This window comes from Patiria miniata, unplaced genomic scaffold (assembly GCF_015706575.1).
Source record: "Patiria miniata isolate m_02_andy unplaced genomic scaffold, ASM1570657v1 HiC_scaffold_20, whole genome shotgun sequence".
Lineage (NCBI taxonomy): Eukaryota > Metazoa > Echinodermata > Asteroidea > Valvatida > Asterinidae > Patiria > Patiria miniata.
The window spans coordinates 7,492,260-7,512,023 of NW_024037059.1; the positions used below are offsets into that span (position 1 = coordinate 7,492,260).

The following is a 19,764-nucleotide window of genomic DNA, read 5'->3' on the forward strand; positions in this document are numbered from 1 at the left end:
GGAGAGAAGGTGGTTTGAAATTGGTGACTTGAGCTGGCCGAGAAAAACAATCATTTACAGATATACCAAAGAACGACGACGGAGCGAAATTAATGACATTTGAAGACATTTTTTGCACCACACGGATGCAAAAACTCGCTCACGAGTCGCGATAGGAGTAGAAAACTTTCCAGGTTCCTCTTTCGTTGAAATTCATCTGCGCGGAGTGAGATAGGAGAGAAAAGACGAGCATTATATTTTACACACGTACGGTGGTGACTTGTTGTGTTGATAGTCCAAAACGTATTTCTCCGCTCGTGCTTTTTCACAATTATTTTGTCTTACATTTTTTAATAATACGAAACATAAGTAAAGTCATAAATGCAGTCATGAATGTGAACAAAATGTGAAACTTCTGGAGAAAATAATCAAACTAGCGAACCTGGCGGACCTACTTTTTTAGGGTTTTGAGAATCAGACGATAGGCGGCTGGTGACGTCATGCGAACAGGCGATTGCAATTGGTCAAAAGTGTAAGGAGAGCCCGGAGTTTGTCAATCTGATCAATTCGATTGGATTAGAACAATTGCTTATTTAATTAAAAAATGCGGCAGACGAAAACAGATGGGGAAGTTAACTTTTTGGCGGGCAGCGAAATTTGACTCGGAACTGGTTCGAACCGGTTCGAACCGGTCCCATAGACTTGTCCAGTCGCAGCGTTATCCAGAACAAATGCAAAGGACGGGCGGGTTGATTGGGTAATGGGAATGGAAGTAAAACTCCAGTGTCAGAAATCCAACCAAATAAATTCATTTTGTGACAAAAAGCCAAATTCAGTAGTGTATTGAGGGTTCACTTTGCAGGGGTAGCTTAGTGAAGTTGTATAGAGAGGGGAGGCATTGCTATTGCAAAGAAAACATGCAGGTCGAAGTTAAATGCCATGTTGGGAAGACAACGTCGGTTTATTTGAGTTACATTTACCTCAATGGTCGGTGAAAATCAGCATGATAGGTGTTTTATTGGATAAAAGACATGTTTCATCCGGAAATACCAGACTGTGAAATGTATTTATTTGAGATGTCTGTTGTCCATAATGTTAATATAGCGCCCTCATTCGTTTATAGCAAGTGATGTCCAAAGTTCAGATCACGTGACATACACGGAAACGTCGTTCTGGAAACGGGACTATTCCATTCTGTAAGCTAGGTATAGACTTTCCAATTCCTCCAAAAAACTTTTAAAGATTCTAACTTAAATATCAGATAAATGTTTGAATCAGATACAATTGGAAGTGATTATATAATTGTATTAAAATTTAATTTAAATATGAGTGAAGTGATACAAGGATCTCAAAAATGGTTAAATGTTTTAAAAACATTACCCTACAAAGAAAATGTATTAGTCTACCCTCCAGATGATAGAGGTTTGGCACTTGTTACTGGACAGCAGGTGGACTCATGAAATATGTAAAAGAAACCTCAAGAAACGTGTATTTATTTCAGATCAGAACTTGTGTACAAAGTGGGATTGCTGTCGACTTTATACTGACTGAAAACAGGAAAACTTTAGCATACATTTAGAGACAGTAGGCGACGAAATGGCCCTGATCTTTAGCGACCATACATGTGCAATGTACGTGTGACGTGACTGTGAACACAGGTGAATGAAAATGTCAACATCGTCACATTCCATACAACAAGTACATAAGCCGGCTTAATTACATCACTGTAGGAAGTGTGGTTGAATATGGAAACTGTACACTATGCAGGCCTAGAATGACTGCCAAATCTCGGGTATCATCATGAACAGAAACACCCTGCAGTCCAACTTTGAAGGAGACTTGAAAGTGCTGAAGAAATCCAAGGTGAGTTTAATAAAAAAGTTTACGAGTAGGCTGTCACTTTATAATTATAATTGTTTATATTATGAATGTTGATCACTTGATAAAAAATGGATAGACATGTATGTTGAAAAGATGATCAAAATGTTGAATATAAACTTAGTATAACATTAATAAGGGAATAAATGTGTGCTCGAGAGGTTTTTATCACTCTGTTTAATACCGCTTAGAGTCTGGGTGCTGATAATTACCCGAGCCGGAGGCGAGGGTAATTATCAGCACCCAGACTCTAAGCGGTATTAAACAGAGTGATAAATACCGACCGAGCTGAGCACATATTTATTCCCATTCATCAATACCTTATCCGTAAAAAAATATCAAATAATTCGTTCAAAAAATCCCGATTTTGTTCAACAAGTTCACTTCATGCTTTTGGAAACATCCCTCTAGCAAAATAATGGAGTGTTCAGCTGGCGAGTAAGATGTAAACAACCCTTTTATGGAGATTGACGCACGCGTAGCATGTTCTGCGCGATGTCACGCAGAACGCACTTGGGGCGTTGCGTTTTGAATTTAGAACTATAAAATTCTGACTCGCATGTAGTGTTGCGCATGCCTACGTGAGGATTGTGAACGTTCAACCAATGAAACGGTAAGAGGCACTGGATTTTTAGGAGTCCACATTTTATTGTGACACTGGAAAAGTGTTTAAGACCAGCTAGCCATGTCTTTATCATCCGTTTAAGACCGGCCACGTGACGGGCTCTCGACCAATAGGAATAGCTAAACTGTCTGAGGTATTTATGAATAATATTTAAGATCTCAAATTTCGCAGGAGACATGCTTGTAACTATAGCATCTTGAGGAATGAGTAAAAAAAAATGTCAGTAGGGGGCCTACTAATTTTGCACTTTTTTATGCACAGTCCCAGTTTGGGGTAGTACGGGAACGGCGTACCCTATTGAAGTAAAACAAGGGTACAAAACTAAACTCGACCCAAAATTCCAATCTTGACAGTTGTTTTAAGGGCTTTATAATTTTGTGTTGTAAATTTTGAAAATTCCCCCGGCACAAAGGGCATTCAAACATTTCTTTTTTTCATTTTCTGAGAAGTTACTGAGTAATTTGTAAAGTGTTGGTTACAGGTACCTGATCCAATAATCTGGAGCTGACATCAGCGGTCGGATGCTGGGGTACCTGGCTCCGTAGTGTGGGGCCTGATATTACACAGTGAATTGTCACTCTCTTGATATGCGATAGTCAGTCTTACAATGTATGTGAGCAGTTTGGCTCAAAATTTGGTAGTTTTATGCTCCTCTGAAATGTGATAAGGCAAGAAAAAAAAACTTACATGTCGGTTTAAATCAAAGGTTTTAAAAAATTTCCTCCATTATGATGACCCATTATGCGGATTTTCTGTTACCCCGACCTTTGAAAAATGGTTACTTAACAGTTTGAAACACTAGCTATCAGTGATCTCCAGATTAAAAGTTTACTTTAAAATCTGGGAAAAAAATGTTGTTGTTGTTGTTTTGTTTTTTTTGCATTCTGTTGTCGCAAAATGTCAAACCGAGGTTGGAAAAAAATGTTAAGTTTATCTCAGACAGTGCATTTGAAAATGTGCCCATTCACAGAGCATTCGTACAAATGTACAGATGAATTGACAGTAATTACAGATCTTTTATCTGATTAAGCTAAAAACTGAATATAGTTTGCACAGTGGCAACAAAGCACTGTTGGAAGTAAAACGGGACAATACATGTATCTGTAGCTTTCTTATTCTTACAATGCTTTTTGGCTATGCAAAATCACCCAAACAGTGTTTATTTATTGATTTAAGCCCTATTACTGCACTGCTGAAATTGAAGAGGGCTGTCTGACTCCAGTTGAAAAAAAATAATGGGTCTTTGAAAATGTGTTAGCCGTGCTCTCCAACAAGTTTTGATATTTGGCTTGTAACTGATTTTCATTTAAGTACATTTAAAAAAAATACTATTATCAATTATCTCTGGTAATGAAACCAAAGATTCCTCAAAAGTGTTAAAGGCATTGTAGCTCGCAAGCCTGAAGAAACCTGTAGAGAGGAGACAATGAGAAGAATTTACAGTTTTAGAGGTGGGAGGAAAACCCCAGAAGAATATTCTGGGAAAATCCCAGTCCCTACGTTATCTATTTCGACAGTGGAACGGGAACAGTCTACCTGATTTGTGTATTGTAAAAAAAAAATGTATTGTTAAAAAAAATTCTGACCTTTTCCTTGCTCCGTGATCCAATTTACATGTAGGTAAATTGGAGCATAGTTACACAACCTGTATAACACAGAGCAGAATATTTGCCTTGCCTTCCTATAGGCCTACCATTTACAGCAGAGACCTAACCCCTCTTTTAGCCTTAGTGTCAAATGCCAGGTGTCTCGTAGGTAAATATTGGGTTGGCGATTGAGCAAATACAAACACACAACTGAAGTAGACAAGGGCCTCTTTTCCCAGCACTCATTTCTGGTTTCAAGATTTGGATGAGGTATTACCTAGACACTGTGGAGTACTTAGAGTATGGCTTTCCATCAATTTCATGCCTAAAAAAAATGACTTATAACTGGGTTTGGGCAATATTCCGTGCCAGAATCAAAGATCGGAATCAATATATCGATATTACTCGATTAACCAGCAGATAACAAGGGCAAAAAAACTGGTGCAAAAAATATTCCCACTGTCACAATGGACTCCATGTGGGAACAAGAGAGGGCCGTTACTGTGGCAGTACCACGCTCACGCACATTCTTAAATACAAGGCGCATGCATTTGGTAACCCTATTGGTCAAAAGAGTTCGGAGTAAGTGCGTAACTACCTGAGTATGACTCGCGCACTGCAGAAAATGGCTGCCATCGGATTAAGAGAAAAATATAGATTAGAGTCCCGAGACACAGAAAATAATTTGCATATTACAAAAAAATCAGCCGAAACCAGTCACAAGCAATAAAGATTGCATGACACTTTGGCTGGTAACCTGCTTTTGCTAAGCAAATAGCTTAGCAACTCCTTCCAATCAGCCTCAGCTAGTGATTTATTCGAACCGCTGTCTTTACTTCTTTCGAGTTGTTGATCGTTTATAAAATCCTGAAAAATTGTTTGTGTGCAATTCTGCTGAAGGTGCTCAGTCAGCCTTACCTAGCAACAGAGCCTTAGTGATAGGCATAGATTGCCCCAGTATCTATTGTGCCGTGGAAGGTGAAGTGTGGCTTTTTTGTGTATAATGTCAACAATCAACTTTGACAAAGCTTCAAGTTTGGAGCTTTGAGCTGTGTGTGATACCCTTGATAGTGCGGTTCATTGGGTATACTGTGTACGTCCACATTGACAGTCATTGCAGAGTTAATTATTCATTCATTTGTCGTCCCAGTTTTCTATAGTCATTGTCCTCATTCTGGCTGTTTGTATTGGAGTGGGACGAGGTTTAATGACAAATTTATGTTGAGCTTCAGTAACATTTGGTTCAGTGGACCTTGACTGTTTGAGATCACATTGAGAATAGCAGTGTTAGACGCATAAATGATTGGTTCATATACATACATGTAGAAATCTGCTCGTACATTGTACATGTGGTGAAAGGCACTGTATTTGTTGTATTTATTAATGTAAAGTGATAGTTCCGTAGGAGTAATAACACAGTGTAAATTGAGAATTGATTGGCATGTACTACGTTTATGTACAAGGAAACCTAAAAAAAAAAAGTTTTATTTGAAGGGCGTTGTATTTCACACTGTACAGACTAATCCAGTGATGACCATTTTAGTTGGCACCATGCTGGAGGTACGCACACCTTTTCGGCTCCTTCAACCAATAGTGTTATCAAAATGCACGAGCGCTTCATCTTTAAGAGCGCGTGCGGTATACATGTGACATGGTGCTACCTCAAAAATGGTTTCTAATTTTGTTCCCACATTAGTCTATACTACACTCTGTACGTTGCCTTCCTAAAAATATTGTGTTTCATTATGTGCTAAAAGAAGGAAAAGGTTGATATTCACATGCACGGAATTCCAATTCAAAAACGTGAAACTCAATTTGCAGTGTATATTTTCAATATGCAAGACCCAACAATCACAGATAAACATGTTTCACCTTTTTTTTGTAACATTTTGTATGTGATATATTACCTTGACAGCTTTCCGGAAACCATGAGTACAACTCCTTGTTAACGGCGGTAGAGAAATTCCATCGGGATTTCAAGTTGTCTTCACTGCAGTGTAAGGACCGCAGCCAACTCAATCAGCAATGGGAGGACCAACAGTTCTATCGCATCCTGGTCCGCATGATGCACGAAGTCACTATGTAAGACAATAGAGACCATTAAATTTGTATACTTACTATATTATATTTGATGTTTATGTCCCAAGCCCACCTAATTGCACCTTAATATTCTGAAGGTCGCAGGTTCAAAACCTACTTGAGTCACTTTCTTTGTTCAACCTTATAATCATTTTGAAGTGAGACGTGTACTGCTTGCTGTGTGCCTTATGAAATAGCCGGTGATGTTCTCTTTATTGGTAATGTCAAATCAACCGTTTGGAAAAGTACTTCTGGTTTGGGGACTAGTTAAATCTTTGAGCTACTAGCCCTGTAGTCAAGTGAATTTTTACCTAAAATTCAAGCCCTATGCATGTTCGTATGCAGGATGAACAGTGGTAGCCCTTTTTTAAAGAAGCCATTTTATTTCCAATTGATGCTACTTATTTGGATGTGTAATGCTGGTTTGTTTATTCCATTAGCACCACGGGGATGAAACAGAAAGAGGACTTGAAGAAAGTCTACCAGTGGTACCAGACTAATAAAAGTGTACTTCATTCACAACCTGTAAGTACAGAACATTCTGTATAGCTTTGTTTTTTCTGTATATAATTTGATAAACTTAAGCATTTTAGCTGTAATTCATATCACCTGTTTAGACTAGTGTTTTAGAGTTGTGCCGAACTAAACCATTCCATAGATTAAAATTAAGTTTGAGATTTGAAACAATTAGGAGTGATACTGTTTCGTTATTCAAAAGACTAATTGAAGGTGGTTTAAAACAGTGTGCCCACTCCCACACTTTTTTTTTGTGCATTAGCAACAGAATCCAGTAATTAGACCCAATAATTGTGCATGTGTTTTTTTTCCCTGTTTTTTTCCCCAAATGTATAGTATTCACTGAGCTGAATGAAAAAAACAAAACACGAAGGGCAAACGATGTACCTTTAATCCTGAATGATGTGCCGTGTGCTGGAAAGCTCTTATGAATTGTGAACATACTGTATTTTGTGTAGGCGATTTTGACATCCGATAAAAAGACAGCATTCCTATAACTCAGCATTAGCGTATTTTTAATGGGGACAAAGTCCTGCCAATTTGGCCATTAGTCTCGAAAATTGTTCTCTTGATTTTGCTTTTTCGTATCCGCACGGCTGACATCACATGATGAATGATTCGGTATGAAGTGCTGAAATCGGAAAATGAAAAACCTGCCGCTGCTTAATGTGTTTACTCTGTGGAAAGTAGCGTTTTGATCTTTTGCCGTAAATTGAAAGGCAATTTATTGCTGTGTTTTCTTTGCTTATATTTTGGCCATCATGGTTACTGCCGAGTGGCTTAGAATGACATGAAATGGCATTGAAATTGCACAGACATCAATGTTCTGTCCTGGGAAATCGGAAATCTGTGATGGAAATTAAGATTTAGTGCAGGCATTTTATACCTTTATACAGAATGATTAGTCCATGATTTATAAATTTCTATGAGGATTTCTTTCTAGTTTGCCTTTAATTGTTCTTTTTGTGTGCTGGGAAGGGGGCGGGGGTGTTCTCTTTCATTGAAGGGAGGCATTATGTTAGGGATTTTAAAGCTTTTTTGCATGTTTTATAAGATACTATAATTCCATTAAAAAAAAAAATCAATTTTCTATAAAGATTGAACATAGAAATTGACTAGCAACCTTCAGAAGATGCTTTTTGAAGACAACAAATCTACATTCAAGCCCTTCTACTAAGTACAAGCAGCTTGTCATATTAACTTTAAAAGATTTCTGTTCCAGTATTGTGCTCAAATCATGCTTTTACAATTTTTTTAATGATCGGAAATCTATGAAGTCATTATGTCTATGTAGTTACCTTAATAGTGAAGTAGGTGATGGAAGAAAAAATAGCATGGTGGGAAAATAGCAGGGGGTTGAAACTTGAGCGAGGAGACATATAATTTTAGGGCAGTCCACCTTTCCACACCCCTAATGGAGAATATTGCTTATATGGAATATTTGAGTGAATTTGGTTCTTCCGATTCTAGCATTTCAAGGGTGCCGCTGCCAAAGACATCTACAAGCGTCCAGTCCTGAAGTTTGCCCCCGACGCCCTCAAGTACTACTCCACCCCTCATGACCGCAGACGGCATAAGAGGGTGGCATTTGATGGGGACGGCAAGGCCCGCAGGAGGCATCAGTCATCCAGACAGAGAGATAAGCAAGAGGAGGAAGAATTGCTTGAGGAGGTAGGGGCGGAGTCTGAGGATGGGAGGAGGGGCGGGATGAGGCCTGTTACTGCACCAGCGGGGCTGCACAGACCAAAGGTAAATATAATTGTAGAACAATGATGTTAAGCCCAGTTCATAATGCAAATATTAAATTGTGACATTGCTGCAAGTATTTTTACTGCAGTTACAAAAGAAGCTTAACACTGCCAGCAAACTCAACTGGGAATATTTTCATCATGTCAAAATTGCCTCACATTTGTGGTTAAAAAGTATAAATTGACCTTTACACGCATGCAGAATATTAAGCAAATGCGGTTAAAATGGTGTAATGATCGTGTTACATCTGTAATCTATTTCTTTTTTTATATGAATCTTTTTACATTTCCTCAAAATTCATATTCGAATGCTCTAAAACCTTCTAAAATACTTCTCGACACTTCTGTTGCATCGAGTGACAACATAACTTCATGTATAGATTTGTCAAAATGCACAAATGAGACCCATGGAATATGTGGTTTAGCTGTAGCACAAAAAGCAGTATTCCACCCATTTTTCCTAAACCGTAGTGACTTTGCTTTAAGATAGAATTTTCGAAAAAAACACACAGAAGCAAAATCAAAGAGTGCACCAGTGACAGACAGGTTTTAATTGTTTCCATTCTGAGTCCATACCACCCTTTTCTTTTCTGTGCAGGTGAGCAACAGTCTCCACAAGAGCCCCGAATCCTCTAGACCAGGGAGTGCTCAGGATGAGGTAAGCTTTGCTGCTGGGTTTGTCAACGATCACGTCTCGACCTCTTCCCCGGATCTCCAGATGATGCAGAGGCCCTCCTCAGCACTGGGTCTCATCAGGCAGGCACAGACTAGCGTAAGCTATTTGAGAATAAAGCGGTTTTATAGACTACCACAGATCTTTATGAACTCTGCGCATGTGCAGTAGATGGCGCTTTGTGATTATTTTCAAGATCCCAGCCTATGAACATCTTCATCCCTTAAAAATTTGTTAAAGAACCATTTTCCCTTGAAATTACAGTTAACTAAATTTTCACGGATTTGTCAACGTATTAAGCAAGATTAGGAGTCTGTGAAAACACCCTTAAGAAAGTCCTTTGTTTACCCATGGAGATAGACCCAGTGTACCGTTATGTATAACCAATGATAATCCTCAGTGGCCAGGGTCATTAAAAAAACGTGAAAATACCCTTACAGGATTAGTCCTATATAAGCCCCATGTAAATGTCCGTGAAACATCTCTTAAAGATTCTTTTCACGGAGAAATGGACTTTTAATGAATTTTTAAGGGATGAAGATGTTCATACTAGTGGGAGGGACACGTTTCATGCAGACAATGGTTTTATACGCCTATGGTACAAAGTTGCATGACTCATTTTATTTTGAATGTACAGCAAACCGTAGCATCTTCACCTGAGCTCAGGTGTTTGTTGGCAATGTGTTTCCCTAACTCTCCCTTTTGTAAAAATTGAGGGGAATACACATTGACTTCATGCACAAGTAATTTGGCTGAAGTAATTTGGAAGCTATGTTGAGAAGGCTGCCATGTTCTTAACACACACACACAAATTGTGTTGTTTTTTTGTTCAGTTGTCAAATGTTACAAGTTACTTTTCATACCTTGATGAAGAAGTAATAATATGTTATGGCCTCATCATACATGCATGCTTCTTCCCTATTTAGGATCTGGAAAGCCTCAGTGGAGGCCTGAAGACCAACGTATCCCCAGAGGATTATCTCTCTTCCACACTGTCCAATCACAGTGCTCCCTCATCAGGCCCCGCCCACTCACCGCAAGACGACAGCCAATCGGAGTCCTCCAAGCCCGACCCAAACAGCCCCCGGTCTCCCCAGAATTCTCATGTGGGTCTGGAGAGCCAATCAGAATCCTCCAATGCCGACATGGAGGCCATCTTGAAATACAAGCACCCGATATCCAGTCTGGTGAATCCCATTGCTAGGATACACTTTGATGAGGAGTTGTACGATGGAGGGCAGTCACCAGACGAGAGGAGCAAGTCGCCAATTAAGCTGCAGATGCACATAGACATTCCAAGTATGTCTGTCAAATTATTACCATGTTGTGTCCTTAGGCAAGCCACTTCACCCCAACGTTTAGAAATTAATACGGCATCTTAAATTATGACTCCAAATTTGCCTATGCCATCATTTTTGTCAGATGCTTAGTTAACGCCCTATTCAGTTTTTTGTGTGCCTTATTTTGTTGACTTGGTTGTTTGTACCCCAAAAAATGACTCTGTTTCAGCATCCTCATTTGCTCAAAATATAGCCTGCTATTTTTTTCATTTTCTTCTAATCTCACCGCTGAAACTTACGTCAATGACTTTGGAGACATGTCTGTTTGTATGCCTAAAATAGCATTGTTACAGTGCCCTTAAGAATAAAGCCTATTGTTAATTCTATTCTCTCTGCAGCTGACAGTGCAAGAGAGTCCCGTCCAATGACGGCCGATGATAAAAAAGCAGAGAATTTACAGAAGTGGATGGCGTTTCAGCAGAGGCAGGACTACGGTCAGGACGTAGCTGCTATGCAGTCATTCTACGGACATGGCGGGTTACCGAGTAACATGCGGTACGCCAGTCACGGCGGGGGCGAGATGCCAGAGTTCTACACGCAGGACATGATATCCAGCTACGCCGAAGACGACCAAATGAATTCACCTCAATGTAAGTCTAGCTGCATCCTGTTTATTCTAGATCCAAAAATCTGGAAGCAGATTATTTCTTCACATTGATTAATTGATCTTGTCGTTAATAAATAATCATTTGGTTCTATAAATCAAAAAAAAAATCCATCTTATGAGCATTTGGTTCTGATTTGTCCGCAGCAGTATCCCATCATCCCTCTGATGCCATCACCTCTCCATCCCTTGAGCAGTTCTACGAGTTGACAGAGAGGCACAGCCCCCAGCCCCGGCCTTCGTCTCGATCAGGAAAATACACAGACACAACCACCAACAAGCAGTCCACTTCTGTAAGGGGATATATTGCCGACGACGTGGCTTCACAGTTAAGAAACGGGTATGTCAACTTCTGTGCAATTCACTCATTATTTCTATTTTGAGAGAAAACGTATGGTTGGTTATAATGCAGAATGACTTAATTTTTCCCTGGTATTTCAGCTTGGTGACTGGGACCTCTAGAGAGAAGACAGTGAAGTTTGAGTCAGTGGTTGACTTGGCTGACCAGGTCGGTGACCAGCTAGCTTTTCAAAAGGAAAAGGTAAGAAAATGTAATTCTCGTTTTCCAAATTCAATTTATATTTTACTTCTGTAGACAATTACATAATGTTTTTGCCACATAAAACCATGATGATAAAAGCTGTTTAAATTATTCAAAACATAAGTTGTGTACAGAATATAAATGTATCAGGGCCCAATTTCATGGCTATGCTTACAATAAGTGAAAAAAACTTGCTTACTGTAGCAGGAAATTATTTGCTTGCGGTCAGCATATTTCACGGGTTAGCAAGGAATTTTGGTTAGGTACATGTGTATATCCTGGAACTAAGGATTCTGTGCTTACAGGGTTAGTACGGTATTTTTTTTGCTAGCACAGCTAGCATAGAGTTGATACTGTAAGCGCGGAATTCTTTGTTAGCAGAGCCATGAAATTAGGCCCTGGACTCAACACTGAACCAACTCAGGATTCTCAGTATAGTTTCAAGTTTTTAGACAAACCCTAACCCTCTTTGACCCTTTCAGTTGACCCCTGAACCCCGACACGGTTACCGGCAGCCAATGCTCAAGATCAGCCCCTTCCATCCCCGCCCTCATTCCGCCAAGCAAGTCGCCACGTCACCTCCCCTCTCTGAGCAACAAGCCCCGCCTCCCCCTACCTCTCAGTCTGGAACCTCCCTCCAGGAATCCTCCAATGTCTTGTTTGCACCTCCCAATAGTAGCAGGCAGTCCACATGCAGGTAGGCAGCGCTTGTTTTTTTACTGTGTAGTAATCACTGAGTTAGTAATCAAATAACTGGATAGTGTATGTGCACATTGCTGTGCGCAAAGATGTGAAGCTAGCTTGAGTGATGTTTTGGCCACCCAACATGGCTGTTGCTACATCAGGGTCATACAATACAGACCACTACTATATGGGGGAAGTTTCATAGGTGTCTGTGTCACTGATCTTCATATACTCAGTAAATCCAACGTGCCTATATTTGTGTGCAAATCTCCGAAGCAACTGCAAGCCATCTTTTGTAGTTATGTATTCATCATTTTTCAGCACCATTTGTAGCATTTTCCTATTTCGGTGTTTGTAAACCTTTAAGTACTCACTCAACTTCATTCTTTATTTTCCCACTTGACAATCATGGCTGTTCACTTCTGAACTTTAGTGACATTAACAGCTCGACAGACTTCACTCCTCGTAACAAGAGAGGCGACCCAATCATTCTACTGCCAGAGACCTCACAGTACACGGTGCACTTCAGGAGGAAAGACAGGCCCGAGACGGTAGCTTACATCCCCCATGCCATCAGCAAGCAGGGACGAGTGACACCAGACCAACAGAGATACAAGTGAGTACAAGTTTCTACTAAGTGTTGATAAATCTTGTCAGCTTACTGTTGAGCAGAAATTTGCTGCTGTATAATTACATCAAATTTATAAATAAAAGTGACCAGTTCTCCTTGATTTGTACCACAAATTACAAAGCAATTGTAATTTTTGCTATACAAAGTTTTACAGATTTCTATGCAAAAAGGTGTTTTTTTCTGTACAATAATGCATAACACTTAGCCATTCACAAGTTGTTAACATAATTGATTACTTAATAACAAAAAACTTTTGTAAATTAATGATACCAAATCTGACAGCGAGTGCTGTTTCATTACAGACAAATGTCTAATAGGTGAGTGTGAACATGCCTTGTTTAGTGTACAGACCTATTGACTTAAAATTCAATCACAATGGTTCTTGAGTCTGGAGTGTTGAATGGTATCTCATCACGAGGAGATGTTTTCATAGGCTGATGTAATCCTGCCCACACTATAATCCATAGTAATCATTAATTTTGAATAATGACATCAGATGGAGAGATGACGGATTCGGAAACCTCACATATTACCAAATTCCCAGGTAAATTGGCTTGTTGAGCACTTCCACCCTTGTGTTTTTCTTGGTTCACAGTTCCCACAAAGAAAAGTCAGGCGTGTGCACTGAACTAAGATTTTTAAACCTAACGTACTCATATCACCAAATGACAAGATAATTGTGCTTGTTAGCCTCTCACATCCTTGTGTTTGTATGGCTCCACCATTCCCGACTTAAGAAATTGCTACCCTCAAAAACCAAACAAATACTTTAAAAATGGAGACATACAATTGTAACCAACAATCGTAAAATAAAAAATTTTGTTTTATCTTCATAATAACCTGCATTGAATTTAACACAGGTGACATTTTGCACTTGAGTTCTTTATAAAGATTGCACAACACACTGGCCACCGGCACAATCACAGCATTGGTTAAGCACCATTTAAACTGCACTAAGTTCCCACACAGGTTAATGTCTCGTTATGGGATTGTTCCTTCTAACATGGAACTCAGAGCACTACTATATTTTGCAAGGGATTCAATTTTGAGGTTAACTAACAGTGTAGGATTTTTGAGAAATGATAATTTTTAACAGGGCAAAGGGATCATTGACTAACCAGAAACTCTAATTAAGTAGTTACTATAATCAGATTTGCCACAGTCACTAACATGAAACTATGGGCTGAGATTACAAAGTGTGCTCCAACAAATTGTGTTTTCCATGATCAGAAGTTATTAAGTTCTTCGGAAGTTTGCACTCAATAATTGTGTTATCTAAAAATCCTCATCACAAGTTGCAAATTTCCAAAATATTTCCACCAATTCCAAGTGTCTAACTACTCTGTTTTATGAACAGTCGGGATATTTCTAACAGTAATTTCAACTTTCGAAAATTGCATATGTGAAGTGATTTTTCAAAAAGCTTTTCATCCAACATTGTTTATTACTAGCCGAGCAAGCAGTGCACCAGGGAAGCGCAATTTGAGATCAGCAGGTTCAACATCTGCTGGTTACCGTCCAAAGACTGCTACTGAGCAATCCACACGATACGAATGGAGCAAACACAAGGTTGGTATTCAACTACAGTTAGGCATGTGTAGATGCCAGGCGGTTGCACAGTGGGTAGGGCCTAACGAATCAATCTGTTGATTTCCTGTTCTAATTCTATCCAGCAGGCCACTGAGAGTAAACCCAGGATACCTCAAGCAGCCAGCCATAACACAGTATCCATCGCTCCACAGACTCTGTCATCTCTCATGGTGGTCAATCACCTTGGCAACGAGCACAAAAGAGGAAGGTTAGAAACCCTGACTAGAGTCCGTGTATCATCAAAAGTTCTATTGTCTGTTTTTAGACAAACTCAAAACTCACATTTTCAAATTGCCAATTGTTGATTGTGGATACTGAAAACAATGTTTTTGGAAGACCAAATTGAGGGCTGAATGTAGGTTTTTTAAAACTAATTTGCAACAAGTTTTCTGTAGTAGATTTGTCAGGGAGAAGTCAAGCTAATGGATTTTTCTGGAAGCATGGATTATGTGCCTTTAAAAAAACATTCATTCAATAAGTCCAAGTGAATTTATTTCAACCATTGAGTTTAAAATCATCACAAGTTTACCTGCATGCAATTATTTAATCCATCAAGTAATTATCTTCAGAAAATATTGCCTCTTATTTTTTTTTAAAGTATTTCTGAAATGATATTTATTTAACATTTTTCTTTTGACACAGGGCAAGGATGGGCGGCCACGGCTACTATTTAGATGAGGTAAAGTACCATTTTTCAGTCTATCATTAATAATAATCTGACTTCAATAAACAAATTACTTGTTACATATCAAATGAGTCTATGACAGAATTGGAAAGTATGTTTAATTTCCAGGCACTCATTTGCCATTTCTACTTGTGTTTTAAGCAGCGCACTGCACGGAAATTTACGTGCACATTGCACAAAGAAGTATTGAAAGTCATAACTACTCTCAGGGGCAACATTTGTTCCAAAATGCAAAACTTTGCTATCTCCTTTTTTTCACTCAGTACATACAATAGTTCCTAATTGAAATAAAAAAGTAACCCTTTAATTGTTCCATAGGATGTGGAGTCTTCACCCCCAACAATGGAGTACATGTCCTTCACAGGCCCAGCAAAATTAACATGTGAGTTAAAAAAAAATTAAAGATGTTGTCTTGTCATGAATGTGTCATACCGCCCTCATGTGAACAGTATTGACCATTGCTTGCATTGTGGATATTTTTGAACAATGGAAGTTTTGCATTGTTAGCTACTTGTTGATTCTTTTCCATTTTTTTTTTAATCACCGAGTTTGTTTTATAATACTAAAGAGCAATGCAGATTTATTTCTATTTCAATTTGAAATGAGTGAATTGCACTTTTCCAAACCTCTTTGTAGTATCAGAACAACACCTGCAAAGCACACTGACCTCCAGTTGCTACGTTGGTTGCTATGTAATTTTCTAAGTTTTTTTGCGGAAGCTTATAATAAATAAGTGAGCAAGGTATATAACGAGCCATTTCATTGCTTGAGATGGCCAATTGTTTCACCAAACGCCAATACACAGAGAGTTTACATTGTGTTGACATCGAGAGAGTGGCTCACCATTTAAAGAAGGAAGTTTGTTGAGCCGCTGTGAGTGGCTAGCCGTAGCGAAAGAGTAAAGGTTAAATATATATTTCTTTTGTTTCTCTTATGATATTCCTCACTTAGCACGGGGTCATATAGACAAAGCTATCAGCATCCCTACAGATGAGACTCATTCCTCAGACATCACAACCCTCCATCCACTCTCCCAAGCCTCTCCCCTGGAAAGCATCCCCAGTCAGGAGTGGCTGTACAAGCAAGGCAGCTCCAACGGCATCACAGAGGGTCACGACATGCTGGGCTCCTCGCAAGGATACGCGGACTCCCTCAACGCTGGGAGCGAGAGAACGGACGACCGATCACTGTCGCAGGACCTCGGAGATCTAGACGACATGGATGACGACGACGCATTGAACCAATCCCACGATTCTCAGGACCTTGGGTCGGATCTGCAGTCCAGTGGAGTTGGCTCCCTACATCTTGACGATTACTCTTCAATCCCCCAAGACAACATGGATAATGACCACATCCCAAATCCTGTCAATATTGACTCAACTGATGTGCCTCTTCAAGAAACTGACGCAGCTGATTTAAATAATTTTGAAGAGGAACAAAATCAAAGTGATGATGAGGTTGTCGCACATGCAGAAGGCATCCGTCCTGTCAATGAGCATTCTGCAGACAGCGAAGATTTTGTAACTCCTGCGTTTGAAGACACTGCCTCATCGTTGGGTGCTGTTGAAGTAGATTTGCCAAATGACGAACCTGAGTTTGAAGGAAAAAGCGATGCAGGTCTCTCGTCCGAACACAGCGCCAGGGCAAATTCATCTGTTGAAGATGACGACAGGTTGACGCACATCTCTAACTACAGTGAGTCCCACATCGAGTATGGAACTGACGGGCACCAGGGAACGAGCAGTGAGGAAGAGATGAGACAAGGTACCGGTGAACATTGAACCGCTTTTAACACTCAGCTTCACCCAAGTCATCATAGCTAACACTGCACGATATAATTTCATCATAGGCCGCCCATCTCATGCTTATTAATCAACACTAATCTGTATGGAAGGTGGACAGTTGAGGCTATCAATACGCCAGATTTTTGAGTGAATACGGGCACTGTATCAAGTCTATTTTCCAAATATAAACAGTTGAAATATCTTGTTTATCAAAGCAATTTAACCATTTTACCTCAATATAAATATCAAAGAGCAGAACAATTTTACTTTTGAATACAACAATACATAAACTTTTATGGTTAAACCTGGGATTCACATCCGTTTGTAACCCAAAAATAGCGTTGATACAGCAGCGTCATTCACTCAATAATATGGCCTTTCCACATCAAAACTACGTTCTTTTATGAAGAATGACCGTCTGATATTGCATCAGCCATTTTATGCCTGGCTTATAAGGTTACAACGTTAACTATTCAAGCAATGTGACCAAGTGCAATGCGCATGCAGCTTTATCCTATCGCAAGGGTGTCGAGAGTAATTCACGAGCAAGCAACCTGTCAGTTGGAATCAGAACATGGATCCATGTTGAACCAGATTCGAGTCTAAGGCCTCAAATCTCATGAAGCCAAAGCTGGAGACAAAGTCCAAGTTTGAAAAACCCAAGGAGTACACAAACTGGATCTAGAACAAAAGTTGATGGCCATGTAATGAGTAACGGAATTCTATAGAACTGTTCACACTTTCCATACTGCTAGAAAGTAACCTTAATGTTTAACATTGAGTAGATTAACAGTGCATGCTTCTGATGCTAAAGTCTAGGTCGGTGTTGACCTCAAAGACTTAGACTGATTTAATTTTGGGGTTAGTTTTTATTTGCAGATTCTGGCATGCTGTAGAGCATGAATAGTCAAATACATGTAGTGAAGCATTGTGCATGTGCATTAAAATATGTTGAAATGCATCACTTTTCCAATTCACTAAAGGAAGGGGTTGAGCAATAAAATGAAATTTGTTCAAAAGGAAGGAAAATGTGGGCTTTATGTTACAAAAAAAGTGTGTGTTTTCGATGAATTCTTTGTATTTGTTGTTTCGATAGATGACTAAGATTGAAATAAATGGACCAATTAAAACAAAGTGAGAAGAGAAAAGAGTAGGCTCAAATAAAATTTATGATAGAGAATTCACATCAGTAGTTGAACCTATTAATTGTAAAGACTGTGCGTGCCTTCAGCAACTACATGTACGAAGTTTGATTTCAGCAAGTAGGAAGTTGTGCAAAGATACAGCAATCTTTAATCTTAATATGATTAAGTGCATTCTAGAAAGCAATGTGCCTTCAGAGGTAACTTAACACACATTTTCTTATCTGAAGTCTTAAATTGTTTCATTATGTATAAATCATTTACTAATGAGTTAACCAATATATAACTTAACAATTGTAGCGTAATAATAACAATTTTAACAAATTAATACTATAGTAAAGTACAAAAAGCCTCGTTTCAGTCAACATATAACATCAGAGTAATGTTGAATCTATTTTTATAAATATTTTTCTTTTAGACGAATGTTTCTTCATACTTTTTATCCTTCAATGATAAACTTTAAAAAAAAAAATGAATTGAATTCTTTACAAATTTATACTTTTTGTTTAAAATCATTGTATGAATGAATTGAACGTTTGTTTTGGTAATAAAAGTTGACATTATTAGCGCAAACATTTTTACGTTCCACCCATCACTGCTTATTGCTTTTAGGGCAGCAATATTATTGTTGGGTGCAATCGGTGGATCTGTGCGATCGGTCAATCATGCTGCGATCAGTCAATCGCATCGCCATCAGTCGATTGCATTTGCTTCCTAATTTTTTCCTCTTGAGGATTGTTTGAAAAAGGGCAGTAGGCCTAAGACTTCCTACAGGATCGACTGATCGGGCAAATGCACGGTTTTCTGCGTGATCTGGTGATAGCATAGATACACCGATTGCACCCAACATAATTGTCAACACTCCTGAGCTTTTGATCCTTAGTTTCTGCCAGTCTTGGTATCTATTGCTCGGTTTCTTTTCATGGATGATGCAAATTTACTTTTCATTGATGCTTCGCCTCTTTCTTTCTGTTCCTGCACTCTGAACATCCTTCTGCACTGCACTCTCCTGCACGAGACCAACCATAAGCATGGTCCATGCTGTAAGCTTTTTAAATGTTTTTATTTCAACATATTACAAAAGGTGTAATTAAATACAAAAAGTGCAAGGACAAATTGAACTAGTGTAATCAGTTTTGAGCAGTGGCATGCAAAGCTTGACAATTTTTTTTACTGTTCAGTTTGAATGAGCAACATCGTTTTTTGGGTTTTTTTTATTTGTGGTGGGGAAATGTACATTATCTGATAATATTTTCCCCCGCTGGACTTGGAAAATATTAACAAAACTAAAAAAACTAACTGATTATGTAAAATGACTACATCAGCAAAAAACGAAAACAGTGATGTTATTGAGGGTCAGTTGAAGCTTTGTCTGTGGTACTCCAGTCAAAATCGTGTTCCTATTTGAGACAGTGGTGCACATGTACATGTGTTGATTTGAGTTAGGTCGTGCGAAGTTAATATTTCCACCAAAAACATTTTCACCCACAAATATGAGAGATGACTTACTTGACTCATTCACTGAATTCATCTCAGTTAGAAACTGTTTTCCTACATCATGCAATGTGCACGACATTCTACACTTCAACACTTGGTCACTGCTTATTATTGATCGGAGCCCCCATAGACAGGAAACCTACAGTGATTTGAAGTATTTTGGTTACAGAACTCTTTTTCTT

At 38.9% G+C, this 19,764-nt stretch overlaps 1 protein-coding gene across 3 annotated transcripts in view; it reads left to right on the top strand.

Annotated features, from left to right (window-relative positions):
* The first annotated feature begins 1,393 nt into the window (after positions 1–1,393).
* The window catches only part of LOC119727530, a 30,378-nt gene continuing 12,007 nt past the window's right edge, over positions 1,394–19,764 (top strand). The window contains exons 1-17 of one of the 3 annotated variants that reach the window (XM_038199434.1): positions 1,394–1,842; positions 5,984–6,150; positions 6,588–6,672; positions 8,134–8,412; positions 9,010–9,183; positions 10,011–10,383; positions 10,763–11,014; positions 11,179–11,368; positions 11,470–11,569; positions 12,052–12,266; positions 12,687–12,869; positions 13,381–13,428; positions 14,336–14,453; positions 14,558–14,682; positions 15,117–15,153; positions 15,478–15,541; positions 16,111–16,923. In XM_038199434.1, coding sequence (XP_038055362.1) covers positions 1,780–1,842; positions 5,984–6,150; positions 6,588–6,672; positions 8,134–8,412; positions 9,010–9,183; positions 10,011–10,383; positions 10,763–11,014; positions 11,179–11,368; positions 11,470–11,569; positions 12,052–12,266; positions 12,687–12,869; positions 13,381–13,428; positions 14,336–14,453; positions 14,558–14,682; positions 15,117–15,153; positions 15,478–15,541; positions 16,111–16,923 — 3,286 coding nt within the window. In that variant the 5' untranslated portion in view covers positions 1,394–1,779. The remainder of the gene's footprint in view (positions 1,843–5,983; positions 6,151–6,587; positions 6,673–8,133; positions 8,413–9,009; positions 9,184–10,010; positions 10,384–10,762; positions 11,015–11,178; positions 11,369–11,469; positions 11,570–12,051; positions 12,267–12,686; positions 12,870–13,380; positions 13,429–14,335; positions 14,454–14,557; positions 14,683–15,116; positions 15,154–15,477; positions 15,542–16,110; positions 16,924–19,764) is intronic. The other 2 variants (XM_038199435.1, XM_038199436.1) reach the window with 2 other exon arrangements.